Source organism: Cebus imitator, unplaced genomic scaffold (genome assembly GCF_001604975.1).
Source record: "Cebus imitator isolate Cc_AM_T3 unplaced genomic scaffold, Cebus_imitator-1.0 Scaffold713, whole genome shotgun sequence".
NCBI lineage: Eukaryota > Metazoa > Chordata > Mammalia > Primates > Cebidae > Cebus > Cebus imitator.
Window position 1 is genome coordinate 365,462 of NW_016108028.1, and position 24,488 is coordinate 389,949.

At 38.9% G+C, this 24,488-nt stretch overlaps 2 protein-coding genes and 1 long non-coding RNA gene across 9 annotated transcripts in view; 2 read left to right on the forward strand and 1 right to left on the reverse strand.

Moving 5' to 3' along the window:
* POGLUT1 (protein O-glucosyltransferase 1) overlaps window positions 1-13,397 on the forward strand; it is a 26,088-nt gene extending 12,691 nt beyond the window's left edge. For 3 of the 5 annotated variants that reach the window (XM_017518905.2, XM_037735046.1, XM_037735047.1), the window contains exons 5-11: window positions 409-530; window positions 4,734-4,793; window positions 6,223-6,322; window positions 7,972-8,030; window positions 9,541-9,708; window positions 10,508-10,564; window positions 11,020-11,881. In XM_017518905.2, the coding sequence (XP_017374394.1) occupies window positions 409-530; window positions 4,734-4,793; window positions 6,223-6,322; window positions 7,972-8,030; window positions 9,541-9,708; window positions 10,508-10,564; window positions 11,020-11,176 (723 nt within the window). In that variant the 3' untranslated portion in view covers window positions 11,177-11,881. Of the gene's footprint in view, window positions 1-408; window positions 531-4,733; window positions 4,794-6,222; window positions 6,323-7,971; window positions 8,031-9,540; window positions 9,709-10,507; window positions 10,565-11,019 lie in introns of all 5 variants that reach the window. The other 2 variants (XM_017518904.2, XM_037735048.1) reach the window with 2 other exon arrangements.
* Window positions 11,907-16,907, reverse strand: LOC108296450. Its single transcript, XR_001821864.2, has 2 exons — window positions 16,783-16,907; window positions 11,907-12,102 (listed from the first exon to the last, which is right to left on the reverse strand). It is a non-coding gene; the product is annotated as an uncharacterized LOC108296450 (long non-coding RNA).
* A 49-nt stretch (window positions 16,908-16,956) lies between these two features.
* Window positions 16,957-24,488, forward strand: part of TIMMDC1 (translocase of inner mitochondrial membrane domain containing 1) — a 30,888-nt gene continuing 23,356 nt past the window's right edge. For all 3 annotated transcript variants that reach the window (XR_005198400.1, XR_001821863.2, XM_017518911.2), the window contains exons 1-4: window positions 16,957-17,406; window positions 19,536-19,701; window positions 22,623-22,711; window positions 23,037-23,104. Coding sequence is in view for 1 of the 3 variants with exons in the window: in XM_017518911.2 (XP_017374400.1) it covers window positions 17,213-17,406; window positions 19,536-19,701; window positions 22,623-22,711; window positions 23,037-23,104 (517 nt within the window). In the remaining 2 variants the exon portion in view is untranslated. The remainder of the gene's footprint in view (window positions 17,407-19,535; window positions 19,702-22,622; window positions 22,712-23,036; window positions 23,105-24,488) is intronic.

Below are 24,488 nucleotides of genomic sequence, written 5' to 3' on the forward strand. Positions count from 1 at the left end.
AAAACCCACTGGGAAATAACCAAAAACTGGTAAGACAGTGTAAACTCTATGTATAAGAGTTAAACAATGAGAAAGCTCTGTGATTATTCAGAGTTGGGAATATTGCTTCCTTACATTGAAAACCTTAACAATATACATCTTCTAGAAAAACAGAATGTGGGGGAACTGAAAAAGTTGACCTTTAATTTGTGATTCTAAATTCTAGACTTCAATGAGCCCATGACTTTTAATCCATGATCACTTTTGCCTTTTAATGTCTACAGGCTAGACTTTGCAGAATAGGGAAAATATATCTTTGGCAATATGACACTAAACCAAGGCTGTTCAGATCCTGTGGCATGATTGCAGTTGCCTCTTTTCACTCAGTTCCAAGACTGATTTAGAACGACCTGTCTGTTTTTGTTGAAGACATCAGAGTACCATGATATCATGTATCCTGCTTGGACATTTTGGGAAGGGGGACCTGCTGTTTGGCCAATTTATCCTACAGGTCTTGGACGGTGGGACCTCTTCAGAGAAGATCTGGTAAGGTAGGTCCTTTAAAGAGGTTTTATTTTTCCCTCTTTCTAGGTTTTCTTAAAATGAGCCGTAGAATATAACCAATTATTTACTTTTAAATGACTAATTTTTAAGTTAAAAATTAAAGACAGCAAACTGTAGCATAAACAATTTGGTATGTGTCTAAAAATATTTACATTATCCATAGAAAAGGGCAGAATAATCTATCCTAAACTATCAGCAATGCCTCTCTGGGAGGGATTATCAGAGACTTGTTTTCTATTTTAAATTTTTCTATATTTAAGATTCTTTAAATAAGAATGAATTACTTTCATTATAAGAAAAAAATGAATGTGTCATAGGGGAGGATAGAAAATTATTTTGAAGAACATAAACATACTTGGCAATTGAAAGCTAAGTTCTTTAGGCAGGGCTGAAGGAGCATAAATGTCCCATAAGCATCTCAAGTACAAGCTTATCCCAGATGCTCTCTGATTCATGACTGAGACATGCCTTGGCCTGTTGACTCCATCCTGCTACCATTTCAGAATTTAGATTGTGTAGCTCATCCAAGCTGTAGGTATTTCTTACCTAGCTACATTTTACATGATGATTCAAACAACTTTGGTGCTTAATTAAGGAACTTACAGAAAAACAGTCATTATAAGTCTTCCCTCAGGTATAAGGAAAGCAAATAATTCAACCTTGTTCCCATAAATACCCATCACATCTACTAAATATGGCTGAAAATTCAAAGAGGTAAGTGAATGTTCCCTTCCTGAAGAAACATACAGGGCTGCAGTCCTCAGTGGCAGGTAGAGCCCTTTGTTAGAAAACAAACTTCTCCAGTGGGTATAATTTGGAAAATTTTAAAAATAACAACTTAGTCTCAGATTTTACAAAACTGGAACTGGAAATTGTCTTTGTCCAGCCCTTTATTTCGGGGATAAGGGAATGAAGGCCCAGAAAGGTTTAGTGACCTGGTCAAGGTCAGAAGCAAATCCAGGCCTGAAGTTCCGGTTTTCAAGTGCATTATTCAGCTTACTTTACCACTTAATATTCCTTATGTTTTCCTGACATTGAGACTATCATTTCTTGTTCATTTTGGGGTTTCGAACATAATTATCAGAGAGGGGGGTAAAAAGGTGTGATTTTTGTTTGTTGGTTGTTTTTTGAAATTTTTTGTGGAGATAAGGTCTTGCTATGTTTCCTAGGCTGATCTCAAACTCCTGGGCTCAAGTGATCCTCTCGCCTTGGCCTCCCAAAGTGCCGGGATTACAGGCATGAGCCACCACACTCAGCTGAAAAAAAGGTTTAATTTTTTTTTTTCCCTAAGTTATTCTTGGCCTTAGTTTTCTAATCCTTTTTTTTTTTTTTTTATTTTAATTTCTCTCGGGTACTTGTAAATACCCTTTTTACATTCTTCTTTTTGTAAGCTCTTTTCCCACCTGCCATGCAGCTGCCTTGTTTTTAAAATCTTTGAAAACATTTTTACTGACTATAAAACCTATATATATATGCTCATAAAATTTTACAAATATATATAACTTAGGCAACTTTTCCCCCAACTTATTGGTATATATAAGTAATCCTTCCACGTCAGTACATATGAAACAGTCACATGAATTTATTTATTTATATAATATTTATTTATTTAAGAGGCAGGATCTCACTATGTTGCCCAGGCCAGACTCAGACTCCTGGGGTCAGGTGTTATCCAGTTACTTCACCATGTTAGTTATTGATAACATTTCCCCCTTGTAAACTAGTAAGCAGTTTTTTGGCAGATAGAATGTTTTAAAGTCTAATCTTATATGAATATTTTTTTCTTTTGATACCTTCCCATTTTATTCAATTGTATTTATTCATGGTTATAGAATTGCACTTTTTTTTTGGAACCCTCCATTTAGAATCTCTAGTGATGTTCATTTGTTACCTTGAAATTTTAATAATCTGCTTGTTTATCTGCGTTGATGTTTGCCTGCCACTTTTCATTCTATTTTTCTAATATTTTGGGAGTTTATGCCCCCTGACTTATATTTCACTCTGTAGGAGAATTCATTGTTCTTTATAGATGTAAAGATTTCATTTGCTGCTGTCAGAGAGGCTTTAAAAAAGAGGGCTGGGGTAGCACCAGGCTTGGTGGCCACTGTTAGCACTTGCCTGGAGAAACAAGTCCTAGCCTAGGTCTTTTGAGGGATGATGGGGAGGTTAGGATAATGGAAGAGAGAGAAAACAGTGATACACAGTTTGGGTCTGTGTATATTAAACACAACTTTCCCAGGGACCAAGGAAATAGAAGTAACTTTGAGTATAAATTGATACATTTTTTGTTAGGTAGTTTGACAATATGTATCAAAATTGGAAATGTATACTGTGTATCCTTTGACCCAAATGTTTCACATCTAGAATGTATCGTAAGAAATTAGACAAGTGTGCAAAGATGTGTGTACAAGGATGTTTACTACCATGTTGTTTCTTAGAGCAGAACGTTGGACAATACCTAAAAGCCCTTCAATAAAGGATGAAGTGAATCATAACATGACTATAAAATGGAATTTTTGCAGTGAGTCTTTGCCAGAGATTATAAAATGGAATATCGTGCATGAATGGAAAGGCAGTGTAGGGTTAAAAAACTCTGGGTTCAAATCCTGGCTCTTATCAGCTGCATAACTCTGTGCAAGTTGCTTAACCTCTGAAGGACCTCATTTGTAAAATAGGGATGATAAAATCTACCTCTTACAAAGTGTGAGAATGATTTGATATACATAAAGCACTTAGAACAATGTCTGTAACATAGTAAAGTGCTATATGGATGTTGGCTGTTATTATTATTGATATTTCCTTTTAAGAATGTTACCTAATGGTATGAATGGTATGATCTCTGTTACATGGAGCAAAGTTTCTCAGTGCTGCTGACATTTGGGGCTGGATAATTCTTTGTCGTGGGGGCTGTCTACTGTAGGATTGTTTAGCAGCATCTCTGATCTTTATCCACTAAATGCCAGTAGCAGTCCCCTAGTAGTAACAATGTCTACATACATGGCCAAATATCCCCTGGGTGGGAGGGACGGGCAAAATTACCCCCAGTTGAAAGCTACTAATATGAAGAAATGATTGCAGGGAAATTCTTGGCTAAAATGTTACTTTGTTACTGTGGACAGGGAGATTCCAGATGATTTTTTACTTTTATCTTTATGCTTTTTCATGAGAACTTTGCGCGAGGAGCATGGAACATTTTCCACTAAAAATACAACAACAAAAATCCAGTGCTATAGTGTTTCTGTTTGGGGAGGAAGAAGTAGGGGGGAAAATGAAATAGTTCTGGCCTTAGACCGTAAAATCAGGTAAAGGTGATCCAGCCAGAAAGGGCCAGAGGATGAGCCAGGTTGGCTGAGGATGGAGGTCTGAGGGCCTGGAAAATACTGTACTGAGCAGCATTCTCAGCTCAGGGAAAATAAGCAGTGTAACATTATATGTATCTGAAAAGGACCTATGCCTAGAAAGTTTATATCCTAAGTTTCTCCATTACCGTAATACAGCCCACCAAACCCTCATTAACTTCAGTTCAGCCTTCCCCTCCTTTTGCAGAGGAAGATGCTGTGCAGACTTCTGTGCAGGGAGGGTTTTTACAAAGAAAGTTAAGAATGATGCATCTGTGAGCTAGCACTTTCAGCAAGGAAGGCTGGTCATAGTAATGTGTACTGAGACTTCAGTTTCAAGGACTTCATCTTTATACACCACTTTGTCCGGCTTTAAGAATACCAGGGTGCTTTCCAAATATCAGACTAAATCTGATGACACTTCCCACCTATGGAAAACATAAAATCAGAGAGTGATTTTCCTTTCGTTTAATTTCTGATGCCTTTTTTTTTTCAGTTCTGCTCACGTAATTAATTTCATCAGTAGCACCCTACTTAAAGTATAGAGGAAATCCACATTTGCCAAATTATAAACAGACCTAATCGTGACCTTCAGGGTTTGGGGGCTTTTCTTTCAATGTTGTTAACTTGTTAATGGGGAATAGATTGTAGATATAACTGGGTGGCACCTCAAGAGAAATGAAATGATAGCAAAAGGAAACAAAGTGTCTTTTAGGGATTTTTCTTTTGAGTAGCTTTGATCAAACTTATTTAGAAATATAAAGCTCAGAAATAATCTCCAGAAATGGTTAAAGTGCATTCTTATATAGTTGAAAAAGATATATTGAAACTAATTAAATTCTGTATTCTTAGGTCAGCAGCACAGTGGCCATGGAAAAAGAAAAACTCTACAGCATATTTCCGAGGATCGAGGTGAGTTATTTTTTGACATTTTACAAAGATATTTTTCCAAGTAATGTAAAATGTAAGTAACCGTGAGGATATGACAAACTCTGTAGTTCAAAGGGAAAGCTAAGATAACCAAGAAAGAAATGTGGAATCCCAATTTTAGATTTGAGAATAATTCAAATTATTTGACCAAATTGCCATTGATTGAGTTGATCTTCAAAGAAGTAAAGTTCATCCATTTCAGTCCTCTAACAGATATTTTACATAGTGTCACAAGTGTGTCTAGCATTGATTGCGTGATGTCAAACAGAACAGATGGGTGTCTTACAGTCCCTAGGAGTAGCTTATGATCATGCCACAGTCACTCTGTTGGTTAATGCAGAGCAGGACTCATCACATCTCTTGACTGCCTTTTTTATCAGACCGTGCAGCTACCATATAGTCGTTAGGAGCACAGACTCAGACTGCTGAAAATGAAGACGGGAGCAGGGAGGAAAAAGAAGAGAAACATGGCAAAGGTAGTAGGACGCCCCTGTGTTGTTCAGCTCCATATTCCCAGTGCCAAGAACAGTTCCTGGCATGTAGATATACAATAAATATCTGTGGAGCAGATGATTAGAAAATACTGCAAAGGGAGAAGGGTTTTGTAGTTTTAGCAAGTAAGTCCTTGCCAGAGATTATACTCTCTCTTCATCCTCCTCTTCATTTGGCAGATAGACCTTAGGATGTAAATGGATTAACCAGCCACTATGTCCTGTTTCTTACTAACTTCTCTGATTCTTAAATCTTGAGGTCACAGATTAACTTGAGGATCATGTCTGGACTTCAAGAGTTTTAGGAAATTATGTGGGGATATATACATTTTTCTGGAAAGGAGAGGGGGTTGGTTCATAGTTCTGAACAGATTATCAAGGAATCCATGATGTCTCACGTGTCAAGACCCTCTGCTACTTGGAAAATCACTAGAAATTTTTCCACATATAGTCATCAGGTTTTTAAGCCCTTTAGTGTTTGTGCATTAAAAAAAATTAAATATTATATTGGACTGTACAGAACATACATAACAAAGTCATGTAGCTGTTTTAGTGAGTGGTGACTACCTAGTCTCACAGTTATGAGCGCCAGTGATTATAGAAGCTACATGAACTTTCCTAAAAGGAAAATCATTCCCTGGGATTTGACTATAGTGACCCGAACAACATACCCTTTAAGACCAAATGCAAGCAAAGAAGAGCCAAGCACTCTCCAACCCTAAAGATAGAGAGGGGACTAGCTCTGGACGACCTAGATGCTGCAGTACTCAGTGTCTCCTTCCTCTGCTGTCTTGGCACCAGTGAATTGTCCATTTGTGCAGAGGCATTCCATAGGGTCCTAGTTCCGCTCATCTTTTAGGGATTGGGAACAGTATTCTAATATAGGCCACACAGTTTTATGTCACGTGTTTCTTTTATAGGACAAGTCCAGAACGAGATCCTCTCATTCTTCTGTCTCGGAAAAATCCAAAACTTGTTGATGCAGAATACACCAAAAACCAGGCCTGGAAATCTATGAAAGTAATCACCAGTCATCTGACTAGAACTATAGCAGTGAACATTCTCACTCAAAGAACATTGCCACCTGAGTAGAATTTGAGATTAGGTTTCCTCTCAGCGGTGAGGTGAATGTAGAGAAAGTTCCATGAACCAGCATTAGCATATATGTAAATTCTCCTTTTTCAAACTTACATTGCTTTTCTGGCCATATTATGACTAGTATATTATACTACTTTGAAGATTTAAACCAGGGGTCACAAACTTTTCCCAGAAAGGGCCAAATAGTAAATATTGTACGTTTTGCAGGTCATATGGTCTCTGTTGTAGTTGCTAACAGCAGTATGAAAGCAGCCATAGGCGGTTTGTAAATGTATGAGCCTGGCAGTGTTCTTATAAAAACTTTATTTATGGGCAGTGAAATTTGAATTTCATGTAATCTTAAGTTGTCATAAAATATTCTTCTTTTGCCTTTTTTTAACCATTTGAAATGTAAACATTTCTTGGTCGGTGACAAAAACCAGCAGTGGGTCAGATTTGGCCTGTGGGTTGTAGTTTGCCAACCCCTGGTTTAAATCAATGGTCTCAACCCTGGCTGTGCAGTACAACCAGAGAGCTTAAAAAATGAATCAGGATCTCTGGGGATGGTGTCTAGGAATCTTCATTTCTTTAAAACTTTTCAAGTGATTCTAAGGTGAAGCCAAACATGGGACCCATGGTTTACAGTCCACTCTCTCCTCTTAACACTATGGCTTTTTGCCTTAATCAAAGAAATTAAAGTCCTAAATTTCCTCATATTAAATTTCCATATGCTATATGAGGATGCTATGAGAAAAAGCTTTAGACTTCCTGGGAGAAAACTAAGTAAATCTGAGGTGCATGTATTATTTCACACAGTTTTAATCAGACAGAAGCAAGTAAGTTTAAGAAACTGTTAAATAATAAAAATATGAAAAATGTATTCATTCAGAACATAGGTTGTTAGCATCTACTGTGGGAGGCCACAGAAGCAAACAAAGTTTGTTCCCTCATCAAGGAGTCTATCATCTGCTAAGGTGGATGGATTGTACATGGGGATCAAACTCAGATGTCCCCAGGGGCCAGCAGGTGATGTCAAGGGGTGAGCAAGAGAGAGTACTAACAGTTCCAAATGTTAATAAGAGCCCAGTTTGCCAGATCTTCCTTTTTATTCTCCAATAAAGATTGGAAATCTGGATTTTTGTAAGAAGTATCCTACCACCTATAAATGTTGGCAATGATTTGACTTTTTAAAAAATACTTTGTATGCCCAACAAAATTTGAGCATGGGCTATATACATCCCTAAGGCCATCAGCCAGCACTTGGGACCTTCTCTGCATACATAAGTTACACAAAGGGAAGTGTGCTGCAGGCTGTGATGTCTGAATTCAAAGGAGGGCAATGTGGCTTTAGGTGAATTTAAACTCTAAAATCAGAGCAGGCCCTGGATAAAACCCTGGCTCATCTATTTAGAGCCACATTTTGAGCCTTGGCTTCTGCATTTATATAATGGAAATAATAATGTCTCCTGTGTATGTTGATTATGAAGCTTAAATGAGGTAATGTTGATGAAATGTTTAACAATGCTTGCTGCACAGTGATCACCAATAAATGCTGTTGCTGCTAATACTAATAATGTCCTTTCCAATTAAAGGATACCTTAGGAAAGCCTGCTGCTAAGGATGTCCATCTTGTGGATCACTGCAAATACAAGTAAGATTTCCAGGACTCCTGAGTCTCTTGGTTTCCATATTGCTTTTGAAATAGCTTCACTTTGGGTGAGAACTTTAATATAATGGCCCAGCTGCAGTGTATGAAAGTTGCACTAATTCATTTCACTGGCTTTTCCTGAGGGCCTATGTGCACTGACCCGAGTTCTACAGGGACTGTAGAGAAGAATGGAACATAGTTCCTGCGTCCAGACAGCTGCGTGTTAGTAATCACAGTAATGGAATTACCTCTCCATATGTCCCACCCACCCAATAGTTGAAGTTAGAATAAATATTTCTCTGATTAATAAATATTAGAATTATTATCCTGGTATGGTGGCATGCTCCTGTAGTCTTAGCTACTCGAAAGGCTGAGGTAGGAGTATCCTTTGAGCCCAAGAGTTCAAAAGCAGCCTGGGCTACATAGTGAGATCCTGTCTCTAAGAGAAATAAAATAAAATTCTGGGACTAAGAATTAGATGAACAGGTAAAACCAGGTCTAGAGGAGGACAGTGGTGGTAAGGGTGGCTCAGAGATAAGAGTGCCAGTGACAGACAGAGTAGCAACCACATGATAAAAGCAACTCTGCTTGGAGACAGGAGTATGCACAAGAAATGCTGAGAAGACAGCTTCCTCCCACCCCCATGGGCATTTCTTTGAAAACTGATTAGGTTTTCATCATTCTCCTCTGCATATCAGAGGTTCCCAACCCCTGGGCCGTGGTACTGGTCTGTTAGGCACTGGGCAAGCGAGCATTACCGCCTGAGCTCTGCCTTCTGTCAGATCTGCCTTGGCATTAGATTCTTATAGGAGCACAACCCATATTGTGAACTGCGCATGCAAGGGATCTAGGCTGCGTGCTCCTTATGAGAATCTAACTAATGCCTGATGATCTGAGGTGGAACAGTTTCATCCAAAACCATCTCCCGACCCTGCCCATCCATGGAAAAAATGTCTCCTATGAAACTGGTTGGGGACCACTACTCTATACTTCAAGAGAAGAAGGTGATGTCCAGGAAGCAGTGGAGACCTTTGACCAGATGGAGTACACTAGAGGAAAAATAAAGCTTTGGGAGCTTATGACTAGTTAGAGACATTAGGCCTAGAAAGGCTTGTGAAATATGTTTCACTCTTTATATTTTATGTTTACCATTGAACATTTATTTTCTCAAATATGTTCTAAATCTACAACAAGCTGTCATTTCCTTCTGAGTCCTGTATCCACTCTACCCGGCACCCAGCTCCTGACCCTATCTAGCTCTGTCTAGAGAAAATATCCCCTATTTTTCCTCACTCTGACATTCCGAGAGCAACCTGTAGTCCTAGCCCTGGTCAAGCAAGGAATTGATAGAAACCTGTTGGGAACATACTAATGTGTCCTTGAAAACTCAAAATGGAAAGAGAATGGAGAGGAATCATAAAAGGAAAGAAGGGGAGGAGAGAATAAGCATAAAAGGTCATATTTGTGGCAGCAGACATATAGTATCAAATGTATTTTGTTCTTTTTTCCCCAGGTATCTGTTTAATTTTCGGGGTGTAGCTGCAAGTTTCCGGTTTAAACATCTCTTCCTGTGTGGTTCACTTGTTTTCCATGTTGGTGATGAGTGGCTAGAGTTCTTCTATCCACAACTGAAGCCATGGGTTCACTATATCCCAGTCAAAACAGATCTCTCCAATGTCCAGTAAGCAGTTATCTACCAATGAAGACTTTCTAAAGACCCTTGCAATCTGCTTTAAAAAATTCAATAACTATGTAAATGCCTTAAAACCAGTCATGGAAGACATTTAGTCCTATGATTTTTTTCCATTGAAAGCTTTTTTTCCCCTTGGTTTGCACATATAGTATGGCATTATTATCCAAGTAGGCTATAAGTGGAATTTAATTTGAAAAAGTGCTTTAATACTGGTTTCAAATGAAACATTCAGACAAAATGAAGTGAAAATGCTCTTATCTCTTGAAGACTAAAGACAGGGATATTCAATCTTATTATATTGTCAAAAGGATTTTCAGATACAGCATGAGAATTGTCTCAAGTGAAGCTTAGGCAAATTTCCTGTCATGATGGGAGGAGTTAGGAAGAGGTCGACAGAAGGGCCAGAAATGTGAACCCACTTCACTCTTCTGGTGCCCAGAGCAAGAATTTGGAGAAAAGGATGGAAATTATATTTCACTCTTTATATATATACATATACATATATATATATATATATATATATATGGAGAGAGAGAGAGAGAGAGAGTAACTTCTGTATTTTCTCAAATATGCCCCAAATCTACTATAGGCTGCCTTTAATCAGTATATGAGCTTTTTTTAATTATTATTTTGTTCTTGAGAGGACCCTGATATCTTTGCTTTAAAGAAATAACTCACCATTCACATATCTAAAATTATCCATAGACCTCAATCTATATGGTCTTGCTGACTTCATGCTAATGAAGTTGGTCTATATTTCAGAGTCTAATAATTCTTTTCATTTTAGAGAGCTGTTACAATTTGTAAAAGCAAATGATGATGTAGCTCAAGAGATTGCTGAAAGGTGAGTTCTGTTCATTTTCCCTTTTCCACTTTATCATCCCCATTATGCCCTAGCTAAAGTTATCTGAATATTCTTACCATAGTGATATCTATATTTCATCCTCATTATATGGAGATAATTCAGAACTAAAGCTGTCCTGGGGGAAAACATATACACATGCCTACATATGCCAAGCTTTATAGAGGTAGACTGAAATCTTTGAGGTAAACAGGTACTTTTTATGAACATTGGCTGTTTATATGCTTCTTTTAAAGAAAAATGATGTTAAGTTCTATTGCTACATGCATGTATGTGGATGCATGCATGTATGATTGCCAGAGGGTTGGTTCTTGAGGCTCAAATGAATTAATGTATATAAAGTACCCTGAATAATGCTTGGCACAAGGTAAGCACTCAAATGTAGACTTTTATTAAATTTTGTGCTTTAACATTTTCTTGTTAAATCTTGTCTCTAGGGGAAGCCAGTTTATTAGGAACCACTTGCAGATGGATGACATCACCTGTTACTGGGAGAACCTCTTGACTGAATACTCTAAATTCTTGTCTTACAATGTAACAAGAAGGAAAGGTTATGATCAGATTATTCCCAAAATGTTGAAAACTGAACTATAGTAGTCACCATAGGACCACAGTCCTCTCTGTAGCAACAGATCTCAGATATCCTATGGTGAGAAGCTTACCATAAGCTGGGCACCCATACTTTGAATACCTGTTACCAAGCCAAATACCTGGTTTTCCTTATCATGCTGCACTCAGAGCAATTCTTGGGAAAGATTTAAAATGTGTCTAATACACTGATATGAAGCAGTTCAACTTTTTGGATGAATAAGGACCAGAAATCATGAGATGTGGATTTTGAACCCAACTCTACCTTTCATTTTCTTAAGACCAATCACTGCTTGTGCCTCAGGTCATCCATCTGTGTGTGTCCATCACTGTGAAATTGACTGTGTCCATGTGATGATGCCCTTTGTCCCATTATTTGGAGCAGAAAATTCATCATTTGGAAGTAGTACAACTCATTGCTGGAATTGTGAAATTATTCTAGGCATGATTCTCTGTTGCTTTATTTTAATGTAGGAAACCCTATGGGGTTTATGAAAAATACTTGGGGATCCTTCTCTGAACCTTCTAAGGAAGCAGTAGCCATGCCATGCAATGATGTAGGAGTTCTCTTTTGTAAAAGCATAAACTCTGTTACTCAGGAGGTTTCTATAATGCCACAGAAAGAGGCCAATTGCATGAGTAATTATTGTAATTGGATTTCACGTTCCCTTTTTGTGCCTTCATGCCCTACTTCTTAATGTCTCTCTAAAGAAAAAAAAAGACAAAACCCTCTTAATAAATTTAGGAAGTATTCCTCATTCTTTAGTAGAACTATACATAGAGCAGCCGCTCTTCCTCACCCTTTGCACACCTTTAATATTTTTCCTTCTTAAATTGGCCACAGCAGAGGTCATTCACACTCTGTCTTGCAGGAACCACAAGGAGTCTTCATATGTAAACGTGCCATTCAGTTGGTAGTTTAGAGCATTCAACTTCAAATATATAGAAGATATTTGTTTTAGTATAAATCCATGATGGAGTGACTCCTTTTTCATTTTTTTAAAAAGACATTTTGCTTAGTAGTTTAACCTCTCTTTCTAACATAGTAGAAAATGAAGAAAAATGTTGAGATTAAAACTCTGGAGTCTGATGACTTAGAACTATCCTTGACTCTTAGACCCAATCTTTCCACGGAGAAATCACCTTTGCCTCTTAAGAACTATTTGGTATTAACTAGTTTCAGAATTAGTAAATGTGAGATTCAGTCACATAAAATCAGACATTCCATTTGTCAGCAATGTATTTGGCTTTTTAAACTGCTTTCCACAAAATTTTAAGTCTAATGACCTTTTTAGAGAGGTTGAACATCCCTGGTAAGATCATTTCATGGAATAAGTAGATGTTTAAAGTTGGATTTTTTTTTTTCCGAGTACTAGTATTGCATAGGGACCGTGTCCTCAGGTGCTATGAGTCTAGCAATAGGCAGTTCAGATTTCTGAGTTGTACTATGGTTTTGCCTGATCACTATGAGGTCCTACTAGGTGTAATCATTCTCTCTGTGTTTTAATTTCCTCTCATTAAAATAGAAACAAAATTTGCTCTTTTAGATTAGGAGCTGAAGATTCATTTCCCTGGAAATGTTTCCCATTTAGCTTCAAGTTGCACCTCAAACGTCACCTTCTTTCTGACTCCTTTCATTCATTCCTCAAGGCAGTTAGGGGCTACCATAGTACATTGCTTATGCCTGTATTATATGCCATCACTGTAATTGCTTGACTGTGAGCTTATTAACATGTGAGAATCTAGTTTTACTCATCTTGATGTCTCCATGATCCAGCACAGTGCCTCACACAGAGTAGATCCCAAAGAACTGTTGGGTGGGTGGACAGATGGAGGAATGGAGACAGTTGGCTTAACTAGATCCTATATACAGATTGTTATTGGCTCCAAAGGACAATTAGATAAAACTGTAAGAACTGGATCCATGTAAATCCTCACCTGCCCTTTGAAGGACCAATAAGGGCATCTTTGTCTTTAAATATAACGAATGTTATTCAGACTTTGTACTTGTCTGTTTATCTCAGTGTAGATGATATGAGGATGGTGTGTAACTATGTAAAATGTTTGTTTTTGAAAATAATTCGTATCCCCACAACTTTTGAAGGTTTTGTTGTCATTATTACTAATTTAGTCCCAAACTTACCCTTTCCTTTTCAGAGACCTAATGGCCATGCTTTTCATCAAGGAAAGAATAGTTTATTTGAATGAAACAGGATACTTAGATAACACAAATAATGCTTTTTCTTTATTTATTTTGGGAGTGTTATCTATGTGCTGTCAGTGACTCACCTTATTCTGCTATATCCAGTCAGATTTTCCTAGTTGTCAAGAACAGAAACTGCCTCTAGCTAGTTTAAGCAAAGTAACTTACTAGAAGGATATGAGAGCATCTTGTGGAATCTAAACAAGTTTCATAGTGGTTAGAAGGACAGAAGCAAGGGCACCTCCAGGAATCTCAGCAATAATTTTGACTGTTTCCAGGGTGCTGCTATCATGTAGTTCCATTGCCTATTAGGCTCTGTCTCAGCCCAAAATTCCCAAGAGCAAAAAATTTAATGGGCTCATTTGAGTCACCTCCAAGAGCTCCCTACACTTAACCTGTATACTGACTACAAACAAGAGCACAAACAGGCCAGACACAGTGGCTTATACCTGTAATCACAGCTCTTTAGGAGGCTGAGGCAGAAGGATCACTTACTCCCAGGAGTTCAAGACCAGCCTGGGCAATATAGTGAGACCTTGGCTCTACAGGAAAAAAAAAAAAAAAAAAAAAAAAAAGAGGCAGGAGGATAGCATGAGCTCAGGATGTTGAGGCAGCAATGAGCCATGATCATGCCACTGCACTCCCACCTGGGCAATGGGAGTGAGACCCTTTTTCCAAAAAAAAAGAAAGCACAGATGCACAAAAGTCTATCATTACATGCATCTAAAGATACCCTCTCTTAGGATAATCTTACTGCATCCAGAAGTAAGATGTTGTGGATGAACACAGAGTTACATTTACAAGTCACTCATTTAATACTTACCAGATACTTCTTAAGCATCTACTATGCACAGAGGCAAGTAAAGTTTACAAGTGGCTCCCTAACCTCAAGGGGCTGTGTTGTTGAGATGATAAACAATATGAGAGGCGTCACACATACTTGGAAGGTGATTAAGGCAACAGGAATGCTGATTATTCATGAAGACAATGTGGATCTGGAGTTTAGAAGAAGAAGAAACTTCCAACTGGAGCAGATGGGAAATTCTGTGGAGGTAAAAATTAATTTACACCACAAAGGATGAGTAAATGAAATGGTCTTTGGAGTTCTCAAAATTCATTCTCTCTATCTGTGGGAAAATTTTCTATATAATGTAACAAAATGTAAAATACGTAGCAAGGGCAGTACTTGGTGAGCCTGGCAGGAAAGGGAACCTGCTAACCCCTAGGGAAAAAATTCACTGAGGGAAGAAACTATTAGGTTCTATAAACAGAGTTCAGCAACAAGGGCTAAAGGTAGAAGAATGGTGTTCCATGCAGTATGCTGATTGCACTGAAATCCTTCCCTGCTGGCAAACACAAGTCCTGGGGACAAGCCAGCCGTGTGTGAAACAGTCCAGTAAACCCTGTAACACCTTTTGCCTTAGACCAAGCTTGTTCAACCCATGGCTCATGAGCTGCAGGTGGCCAAGGAAAGCATTGAATGTGGCCCAACACAAATTTGCAAACGTTCTTAAAACATGAGATGTATGCATGAACTTTTTTTTTTTTTTTTAAGCTCATCAGCTACATTTAGTGTTATTTGTGGCCCAAGATAATTCTCCATTTTCCAATGTGGCCCAGGGAAGCCAAAAGATTGGACACTCCTGGATTAGACTGTGTTGATCTGAGAACCTTCAAAAAGAAGACTACAGGGCTGGGCACAGTGGCTCACACCTGTAATCCCAGCACATTGGAAGGCTTAGGCGGCCAGATCACTTGAGGCCAGGAAAACTCCAGACCAGCCTGGCCAACACGGTGAAATACCATCTTTACTAAAAATACAAAAATTAGCTGGGGGTGGTGGCACATGCCTATAATCCCAGCTACTTGGGAGGCTCAGACACAAGAATTACTTGAACTTAGGAGGCAGAGGTTGTGGTGAGCCAAAATCATGCCACTGTCCTCCAGCCTGGGTGACAGAGCTAAGACTGTATCCAAAAAAAAGAAAAGAAAAAGCAAACTACAGAGGAGGGTATTTCCCTCATGGTAAAAGAAGGTAAGTCCTAAGGGATTGGGGAAGTAGGAAACATGGGAGGGCTCAGATGGAAGAGCAGCAACAGTGTGAGCAGCAGCCAAAGGACTGGGGACTTTTTTTAAGGTATTAGGTAGCAAGAGGAACCTTACAAATTAGTCTTCAGTTACCCAAAGGAGAAACAAGTTACGGAGTTTAAAATTTGCCTGTTAATATAACCTCATCTACAGGCTAGTAAATCCTGGGGCATTTGAGCTGTATATAAAGGATTTCATCAGTATCTTCCCAATACCTACCCAAACCCTCCTACCCATTTCAAGTCCTCCCTCATCCCAGAATAATTCTGGGGTCGTCTTAAGCATTTAGCTTTTCCACATACAGGTTAGAAACAGACTGTACAGCCATTTTCTTGGGCTTTCAGGCCTTGGTGGCTTATCTTGGTGCCCACCTCTACCTAACATGGGATAAGCAGCAACCCAGAGCCAGAAGTCAGGGGATCTGAATTATCCATTCAACAAATACTGAGCACCAACCACGGTTCTAGGTCTTGGAGGTACAGAGATGAATATATTTGGTCTCTGACCTCAAGGATAGTTTATTGAGACAGATTAACAAATAGGAAATTATGATGCAGTGTAATGAGTGCTACGATGGGTGCTGAATCAAATCTTGTCTCCCAGAGTAGTTTTCATGGAGCTGTCGCTAATTCAGCTGGTAACTCTAGTCAGCCACTTCTTGGGGACTTATGTGTAGAATTTCCAGCTATCAAAATCCGTAAGTCTACTTACTGTACACTACCACACTACTACTACTACAGTGTGGCAATTATGATTTACAACTAGAAAGGAATAAAGAAGGTGACGGGATTGGCAGTAAGGGAATATGCTTCTTAATATAATGAAATTACACAAATATTGAGAATATTTAAAATGCATTCATTTTAATGAAAACTATACTTCGAAGCATATGTTAGCAGAGGTAGTGAAGGGAAATTCTTACTGGACTATCAAACGCTTGATAGAAATTCCAGAAATTTTCCTGCCTTTTGAGAAGCAGTACACACATATGAACTAAAGGGAGTGCAATCTACATTATCTTGAAGACCTGCCAAAAAGCTGATCCTTCAAAAAAGTGTTCTCGAAATCTTGGTGTAACTGGCACCAAGACCCATTTCCAATGGCTCGTTTTTTTAGGAAACAGAACTGACAAGGTACAAACGGACCCCGCCCAGCCTGGAAGGCTTCTCCAATGCTGGCAGAGTAGGTTGGACTTGTTTTTGCACAAATCGCCTTTCCCTCTTTCCGTACTCCACTTGCACTTGAATATTGCACTTTCTTCCTCATTTAAGCGGGATTTCTGGCATTTTTATTACGCGAAATTACATTAACCTGTTACTACCTCGAGCTGAACGTAACCAACCGCAGACTCCGTTGGCATGACCCAGGAGCCACTGAGACTCGGAGCAAAGGCCTGCCGGGATCACGCTGAGCTTCTTCACCTGTAGCTGCCAACTCACTTCCGGGGGTGGGCTGAGCACAGCAGTAGCCACACCCGCCATCAACCGGAAGTGTTTTGGGCTCCGGCTTTGCCGTCGCCGTGGCCTCTGGCCTTTGCCCCGGTCGGGCGGGACTTCCTCTCTCTTGTTTGCAAGGACTCCAAAGTCAAGCCCAGGACTGAAGTCGCGCGTGTCAACCTCTCCGGCCGAGGGTTAGCCTTGTCCAAATGCACGGGTTCTCACCTTGTACAGTTACGCTGTCCCACGGCAAGTCCGAGAGGACTTGAAGTCCTGAGCGCCCAAGTGTGTCTGTCTGTAGGTCGAGAGAACGCCATGGAGGTGCCGCCACCGGCATCGCGGAGCTTCCTCTGTAGAGCACTGGGTCCTTTCCCCCGAGTCTTTGCTGCCGAACCTGTGACTGCCGATTCAGAGGCCCTTGCGGAGCGTCAGTGGCCGCCTACCGTCGTCCCAGAGCCCTGTTACCCGGAATCCGGATGGGACCGCCTCCGGGAGCTGTTTCTCAAAGAGTAAAAGTGCCTAGGGTCTGAGGTGGGGTGGGCGACTGCGAAAGCGATGTCCTGGAGCCTTGGTAGCCTGGGTCAGCCTTAGGACGCCAAGGATGGTGTGCTTCCTTTAAAAATTATATTTGGGGTTCTGATCATTGTAATCCAAGCTTATGTCTCTTTTTTTTTTGTCTTTTTTTTTTTTTTTTTTTTTTTTTTTTTTTTTTTTTTTTTTTTTTTTTTTTTTTTTGCCTTTTTTTTTTTTTTTTTTTTTTGCATCCTTTTTTAGACAGGATCTTGCTCTGTCACCCAGGTTGGAGTGCTGTGGTGCGATCTCGGCTCACTACAACCTTTACCTCTTGGACTCAAGTGAACCTCCCACCTCAGCCTCCTGAGTAACCGGGACTACTGGCGCGGGCCACCACGCCCGGCTAACTTTTTAAAATGTATTTTTTGTAGAGAGGGTTCGTGCCATGTTGGCCAGGCTGGTTTTGAACTCTTGGACTTGGGTGATGCTCCAGCCTTGGCCTCCCAAAGTGCTGGGATTACAGGCGTGAGCCACCGAGCCGGCCCAAACTTGTACGTTTTTTATTTTTGATTTTTTTGAGATTGACTTTCTCTATCACCCAGGCTGGAGTGCAGTGGCTCAATCTCAGCGCACTGCAGCCTCCATCTTCGGGTTCAAGTGATTCTCCTGCCTCAGCCTCCCTAGTAGCTGGGATTGCAGGTACCCACCACCACGCCCTGCTAAATTTTGTATTTTTAGTAGAGACAGGCACCACGCTGGTCTCAAACTCCTGACCTCAAATAATCTACCTGTTTCCGCCCCCCAGAGTGCTGGGATTACAGGCGTGAGCCATCTGGGCTGGACTGCGTCTGGCCTAGAAGGGCAATTATTTTATAGTAACTTAATACTACAGACAGCTATTTGTTAGATCAGTTTCAGGATGACCTCTTGGAAGCTCCATTAGCAGTTCTAGCTTCTTATGCATTTGAGAGTAATAAATTGAATTAAATTGTAGCTTTTCCTTGTTACTTTAGATTGGCATGTGCCACGCACTGCATAGTGAATTTTTCCAGTGCGTCTTTTAAAAAGCATTTGTTTATTTGTTTGTTTATTTTTAGAGCCAGGATCTTTGCTGTGTTGCTATGCTGGACCTGAACTCTTGGGCTCAAGTCCTGAATAAGTCTCCTAAGTAGTTGTGACTACAGGCATGTGACACTGTGCCCAGCCCAATGCTTTTATTAATACACCCCTATCAGAATATTTCATAAAATTATTTAGTAAAATAGAGTTTAGATTTTTTGCCTTACATCCACGTTTTTATTCTTTGATACATTGCCCTAAAATGTCACCAGTTGGTGTGATTTCTAAAAGTTAGCTTAAATTTTTTTTTTTTTTTTTTTTTTTAGACGGAGTTTTTTTTTTGTTACCCAGGCTGGAGTGCAATGGCACAATCTCGGCTCACCGCAACCTCCACCTCCTGGGTTCAGGCAATTCTCCTGCCTCAGCCTCCTGAGTAGCTGGGATTACAGGCACGTGCCACCATGCCCAGCTAATTTTTTGTATTTTTAGTAGAGACGGGGTTTCACCACGTTGACCAGGATGGTCTCGATCTCTTGACCTCGTGATCCACCTGCCTCGGCCTCCCAAAGTGCTGGGATTACAGGCGTGAGCCAACAGGGAAATATTGGTCTCTCTATCCAGCTCACAAATTTTCCTGTTTATAGGGTAATGTATAGGTGTAATAGTCATCAAATAAAAACACCTTTAAAATTTTTATTGGAGTACGAAATGCATTTGATAAAATGTACATAAGTATACTGATGAATGAATTTTCACAAACTGAACATAGCTATATCCAACACTCAGAAAGAAATGGCAACTATTATAACATCACAAAAGCTCCCCTTGTGCCTTTTCCAGTCATTGTCTTTTCAGGAGTTGCCACTATCCTAATTCTAACAGCATAGCTTAGTTTTGCCTGAGACTTACGTTCCTTTTAATATAGCTGAACTGTTTTATTCATCTGTGGATTCTGCCTATGATGAAAAATGTAGTGTTAGCATTTGGGATAATTCTGATTATAGAGTTTTTGGAGAGCAATGTCCATAAATTAATTACAAACAACATTGTCTTTTTGATGTTGTAGTGAACAGCAGAAACTTTCAAAAGAACTTACTGATATCTGTAAGGCGGCATTGACAGCAGGCATCATTGGCATGGTGTATGGAGGAGTACCAGGTTTTGTTAATGCTAAACAACGATACATTGAGCAAAGCCAGGCAGAAATTTATCATAGCCGGCTTGATGCTGTGGTATGTATTGGTGGTCTAAAGGAATTTGGGGCACACTGACTTAGCAATTCACTTTACATGTAATCATTCAATTAGGCTGTGGGGATGGAGGGTTGTTTTAAGATGTCAGGGTAAAGAAATAAAGTCTATACTTAGTTACAGTGAAAGTACTAATGCTAAAGTGCCTACATGTGGATTGAGAGACTACTTTCTTATCTTCAGAACAGGCATGTTTGGCATCACCACCGTGGCTTTTCTTTCTGAAATACATTTCTTCCAATCCCCTGCTAAATCATCAAGGCTCAACTGTAACATGTTTACCTCATTCATAAAGCCTCCATGAGTATACTAGCTCACACTAAAGCAATATTTAACATTTATAACTAACTTTTTCTTTATTCTTTTTTTTCCTCCCTTTTAATTCAGCTAGGATGAAAGTGGGTGAACATTTTTAACTTTTTCTTTTGAAATTATGGCAGGCTTGAAAGTTGCAAAAATAGAACAAAGATTTCCTATATACCTTTCATCCAGATTCTCCACTGTTAAACATTTTACCATGTTTGTTTTATCATTCTCCCTCTATATAATATGTATTAATTTTTTCTGACCTACTTGACAGTAGGTTATAGACATAATGAAGACTTCAGTGTGTTTTTCATAAAAACAAGAACATTCTCTTATATAACCACTATTATAATATCAAGATCAGGAAATTAACACTGATATAGTACTATTATTTAAAGAATTGTAAATTTTGCTAGTTATCCCACAATATGATTTATTTTAAAAATAAATTTAAAAAAAAATTTTATTCAGAAGTTAGGCTTGAGTTCTTATTAAAAAATTAATTAAAAAATTTTTTTGGTAGTCCAGAATCTGTTGAATTTGCTTGTCATGCAGCTTTGGTCTCATTTAGTCTGGAAGAGTTTCTCTGTTTTTTTTTGTTGTTGTTGTTGTTGTTGTTGTTTGTTTATTTTTCATGGCCTTGGCTATGGGTAATTTATTTTGTAGAATATCCCTCAATTTGGGTTTGTTTGATGGTTTCTCATGATTGCATTCAGGCTATGTTTTTTGACAGGAATACCCTAGAACTGATATTAAATCAGAAGCATGTGATATCTTTGTTCCTTTACTGGTGATGTTTACTTTAGTTACTTGGTTAAGATGGCCTCTGCCAATTATACCCTGTAAAATTACTGTTTTGCTTTTGTAATTTATAAGTATTTTGAGTACTTGTTAGTTCCTTTGAGACTATGTAAATATCCTACTTTTCATCAAATTTATTTTCATCAAATGCTATTTTGGCATTTATAGTTTTTTAATTTCTTTTAAAAAGTTATTTATTCATTTTTTTTTTTTTTTGACACAGGGTCTCACTCTGTTACCCAGGCTGGAGTGCAGTAGCACAATCTTGGCTCGCCACAACCTCCATTTCCCAGGCTTACACAATTCTCCTGCCTCAGCATCCCAAGTAGCTGGGACTATAGGCATGTGCCACCATGCCTGGCTAATTTTTTTGTAGAGACAGGGTTTTGGCCATGTTGCCCAGTCTGGTCTCAAACTCCTGAAGCACCATGCCCTTCTTGGCCTCCCAAAGTGTTGGTATTATAGGTGTAAGCCACTGTGCCCAGCCATATATATATATATGTACACACAGACACACACAGAGATTTATCCTTCACATACAGAGATTTATCCATTGTTAACAATTCACTGCACTTGCTTTATCTTCTTGCTACTATGTGTACTCTCCCTCTTCTCTGTGTGTGTGTGTACACACATGGGAAAACACATACACAATTTGAACGTAACTTTTTTTTATCTTTTAAGTACAGGGGTGCATGTGCAGGATTTGCAGGTTTGTTACTTAGGTTAATGTGTGTCATGGAGGTTTGCTATACAGATTCTTTGATCATCCAAGTATTAAGCCTAGTATCTATCTATCTATCTATCTATCTGTATATCTATATCTATATCTATATCTATGTTTTTTTCGAGGCAGGGTCTTGCTGTTTTACCCAGGCTGGAGTGCAGTGGCACGATCAAAGCTCACTGCAACCTCAAACTTCTGGACTTAAGCTTTCCTCCCAACTCAGCCTTCTGAGTAGCTAGGACTGCAAATGCATACCACCATGCTCAGCTAATTTTAAATTTTTTTTTTTTTTTTTTTTTTTGTAGAGACAGTATCTCACTGTGTTGCCCAGGCTGGTCTTGAACTTGTGGGCTCCAGCAATCCTCCCTCGTTGCCTCCCAGGTGCTGAGATTACAGGCATAAGCCACCATACCCAGGAAGTTTTAGCATTTAATGATGATTCTTGCCTGAAACAGATATAACTATGTTGACCAAATGGGCATTTTCTAAAGTCTATCATTCTTTCTACATTTATTGCTTAGTATTATGCTCTAAGGAATTATTTTCCCTTCCCCCTCTATTTACTTATTTATATATCTCTTTATAATTTATTTCTATCAGTAGGGACTCATGGATTCTTATTTTATATTGTAGATTTATAATTCGTTACAGGTTGAGCATCACAAATCTAAAATCCTGAATGCTCAGATTCAAAACTTTTTGAGCATCGACATGTCATTCAAAGGAGTTGCTCATTGGAGCATTTCAGATTTCAGTTTTTTGGATTTGGGATGCTCAACCAGTAAGTGTTAAATGCAAATATTCCCAAATGTGAAAAAATTCAAAATCCAAAACACTTCTGGTCTCAAATATCAGATAAGGGACATTCAACCATTTTCCATCTCCTGATAGGGTACACATGGAACTTAAGCCTCAATACTTAAGTATAATGTTTCTAGAGATTTTCTAGTATTTCTGTCTGTTTAGGTGTACCTGACTAATCCATAGCTAAAATTCCTCTACCACAGTTCTAGAATAAGGAAAATATGATGGTGTCTTGGAACCTCACAGTTTTTTTAATTAACTTTAGCAATGTGCACATCGTGCTGCCACACGAGGCTTCATTCGGTATGGCTGGCGCTGGAGTTGGAGAACTGCAGTGTTTGTGACTACATTCAAGTAAGTTCACTCTGAACTGTGAGATGGTGAATTTTCTTGATATTGTTTTAGAAGTGTGTCTTATGAGCGGGTGGGATTATGAAAACTGAATACCCACATGAAAGTGATTCATAATACCTTTTTTTAAAGAACTTTTGTTTATATAAAAGACTGGTGTAGTTATGGTTTTACATCCATGTCTGGAACACATTGAAGGGGCCTAGGCTAGGACCAGAGACTTGATACAGTAGGCTTTTCTAAATCTATTAAGTCTGCAAAAATAACACTCAAAAAGATAAATGGGATATGCTTTAAATATTATATTTTCCTTCTCACTTTTTCCTAGCACAGTGAACGCTGGTCTGAATGTATACCGAAATAAAAATGCCGTAAGCCATTTTGTAATTGCAGGAGGTAAGACATTTTTGTTTATATTTTTCAATCTTCTCAAATATAGCTTAGAAAATATATGAAGACTTATAAATCAGAACTACTGAATTCTTTGGTTGGCTTCCCATCACATCTCATCAACATTCATGCAAAATGTGTTTATAGACAGTGTTGTGCTTCACCCGTGGTATACTCAATGAGCAAAATAGCAAGGCCCTTTCTTTCTCTGGATTTTAGTGTCTAATATGTATGTGATAAAACAGGTTGCTGTGATAGAAAGTAATAACACGGTGAAAAACAGAATCTCATATGGACAGGGTAGTCAGAGAAGGCCGTTCTGAGGCAGTGACATTTGAGCTGATACCCAAAGAACAGGAAGGAACAAGCCTTGCAAGGAAGAGGGGACATCAAGGGGGAAGGCTCTAAGGTAATACATTTCCTCAAAAGCAGGTTAATAACCTGGTGAGTGAGGGGAGGAGTAGCTTGAGATGAGATTGGTGAGGACTATAGGGGACTAGATATTTTATGGTAAGAACTTGGATTTTATTTTAAAGCTCTCTGCCTCTAGTATATACATCTTCTTTTAAAAGAGCATTAAAAATAGAAGGTACAATGGTGATTACCGGGGACTGGATATGGGGTTGGGAAGATGTTGGTCAAAGGTTACAAAATTTCATTTAGACAAGAGGAATAAGTTGAAGAGTTCCATGTAAAACATGGTAACCTTGGTTAATAACAGTGTATTGTATACTTCAAAATTACTTTTAAAAAGTAGATTTTGGCAGGGCATGGTGGCTCAAACCCATAATCCCAGCACTTTGGGAGGCCAAGATGGGTGCATCACCTGAGGTCAGGAGTTCGAGACCAGCCTGGCCAACATGGTGAAACCCCATCTCTACTAAAAATACAAAAAACAGTCAGGTGTGGTGGTGGGTACCTTTAATCCCAGCCACTCAGGAGACTGAGGCAGGAGAATTGCTTGAACCCAGGAGGCGGAGGTTGCAGTGAGCTGAGATCATGCCATTGCACGCCAGCCTGGGTAACGAGAGAAAATCCATCTCAAAAAAAAAAAAGTAGATTTTAAGTATTCTCACCTCAAAAAATGGTACATGAAGTGATGTATATGTTAATTATCTTGATTTAGCCATTCCACAATATATGCATATTTCAAAACATATTGTACACCAATTGTATACCTTATGTGTATAATTTTTACTTGTCAGATTTAAAAAATAATTTTAAAATGAGCATTCATTTCAGAAAGGTAAATTCACTGCCATATATACTCAAATCACTCATTAAATCATGTGTATTCTCTCTCTTTTTTTTTTTTTTCTTTTTTGAGACAGAGTCTCACTCTTGTTGCCTAGGCTGGAGTGCAATGGCATGAACTTGGCTCACCGCAACC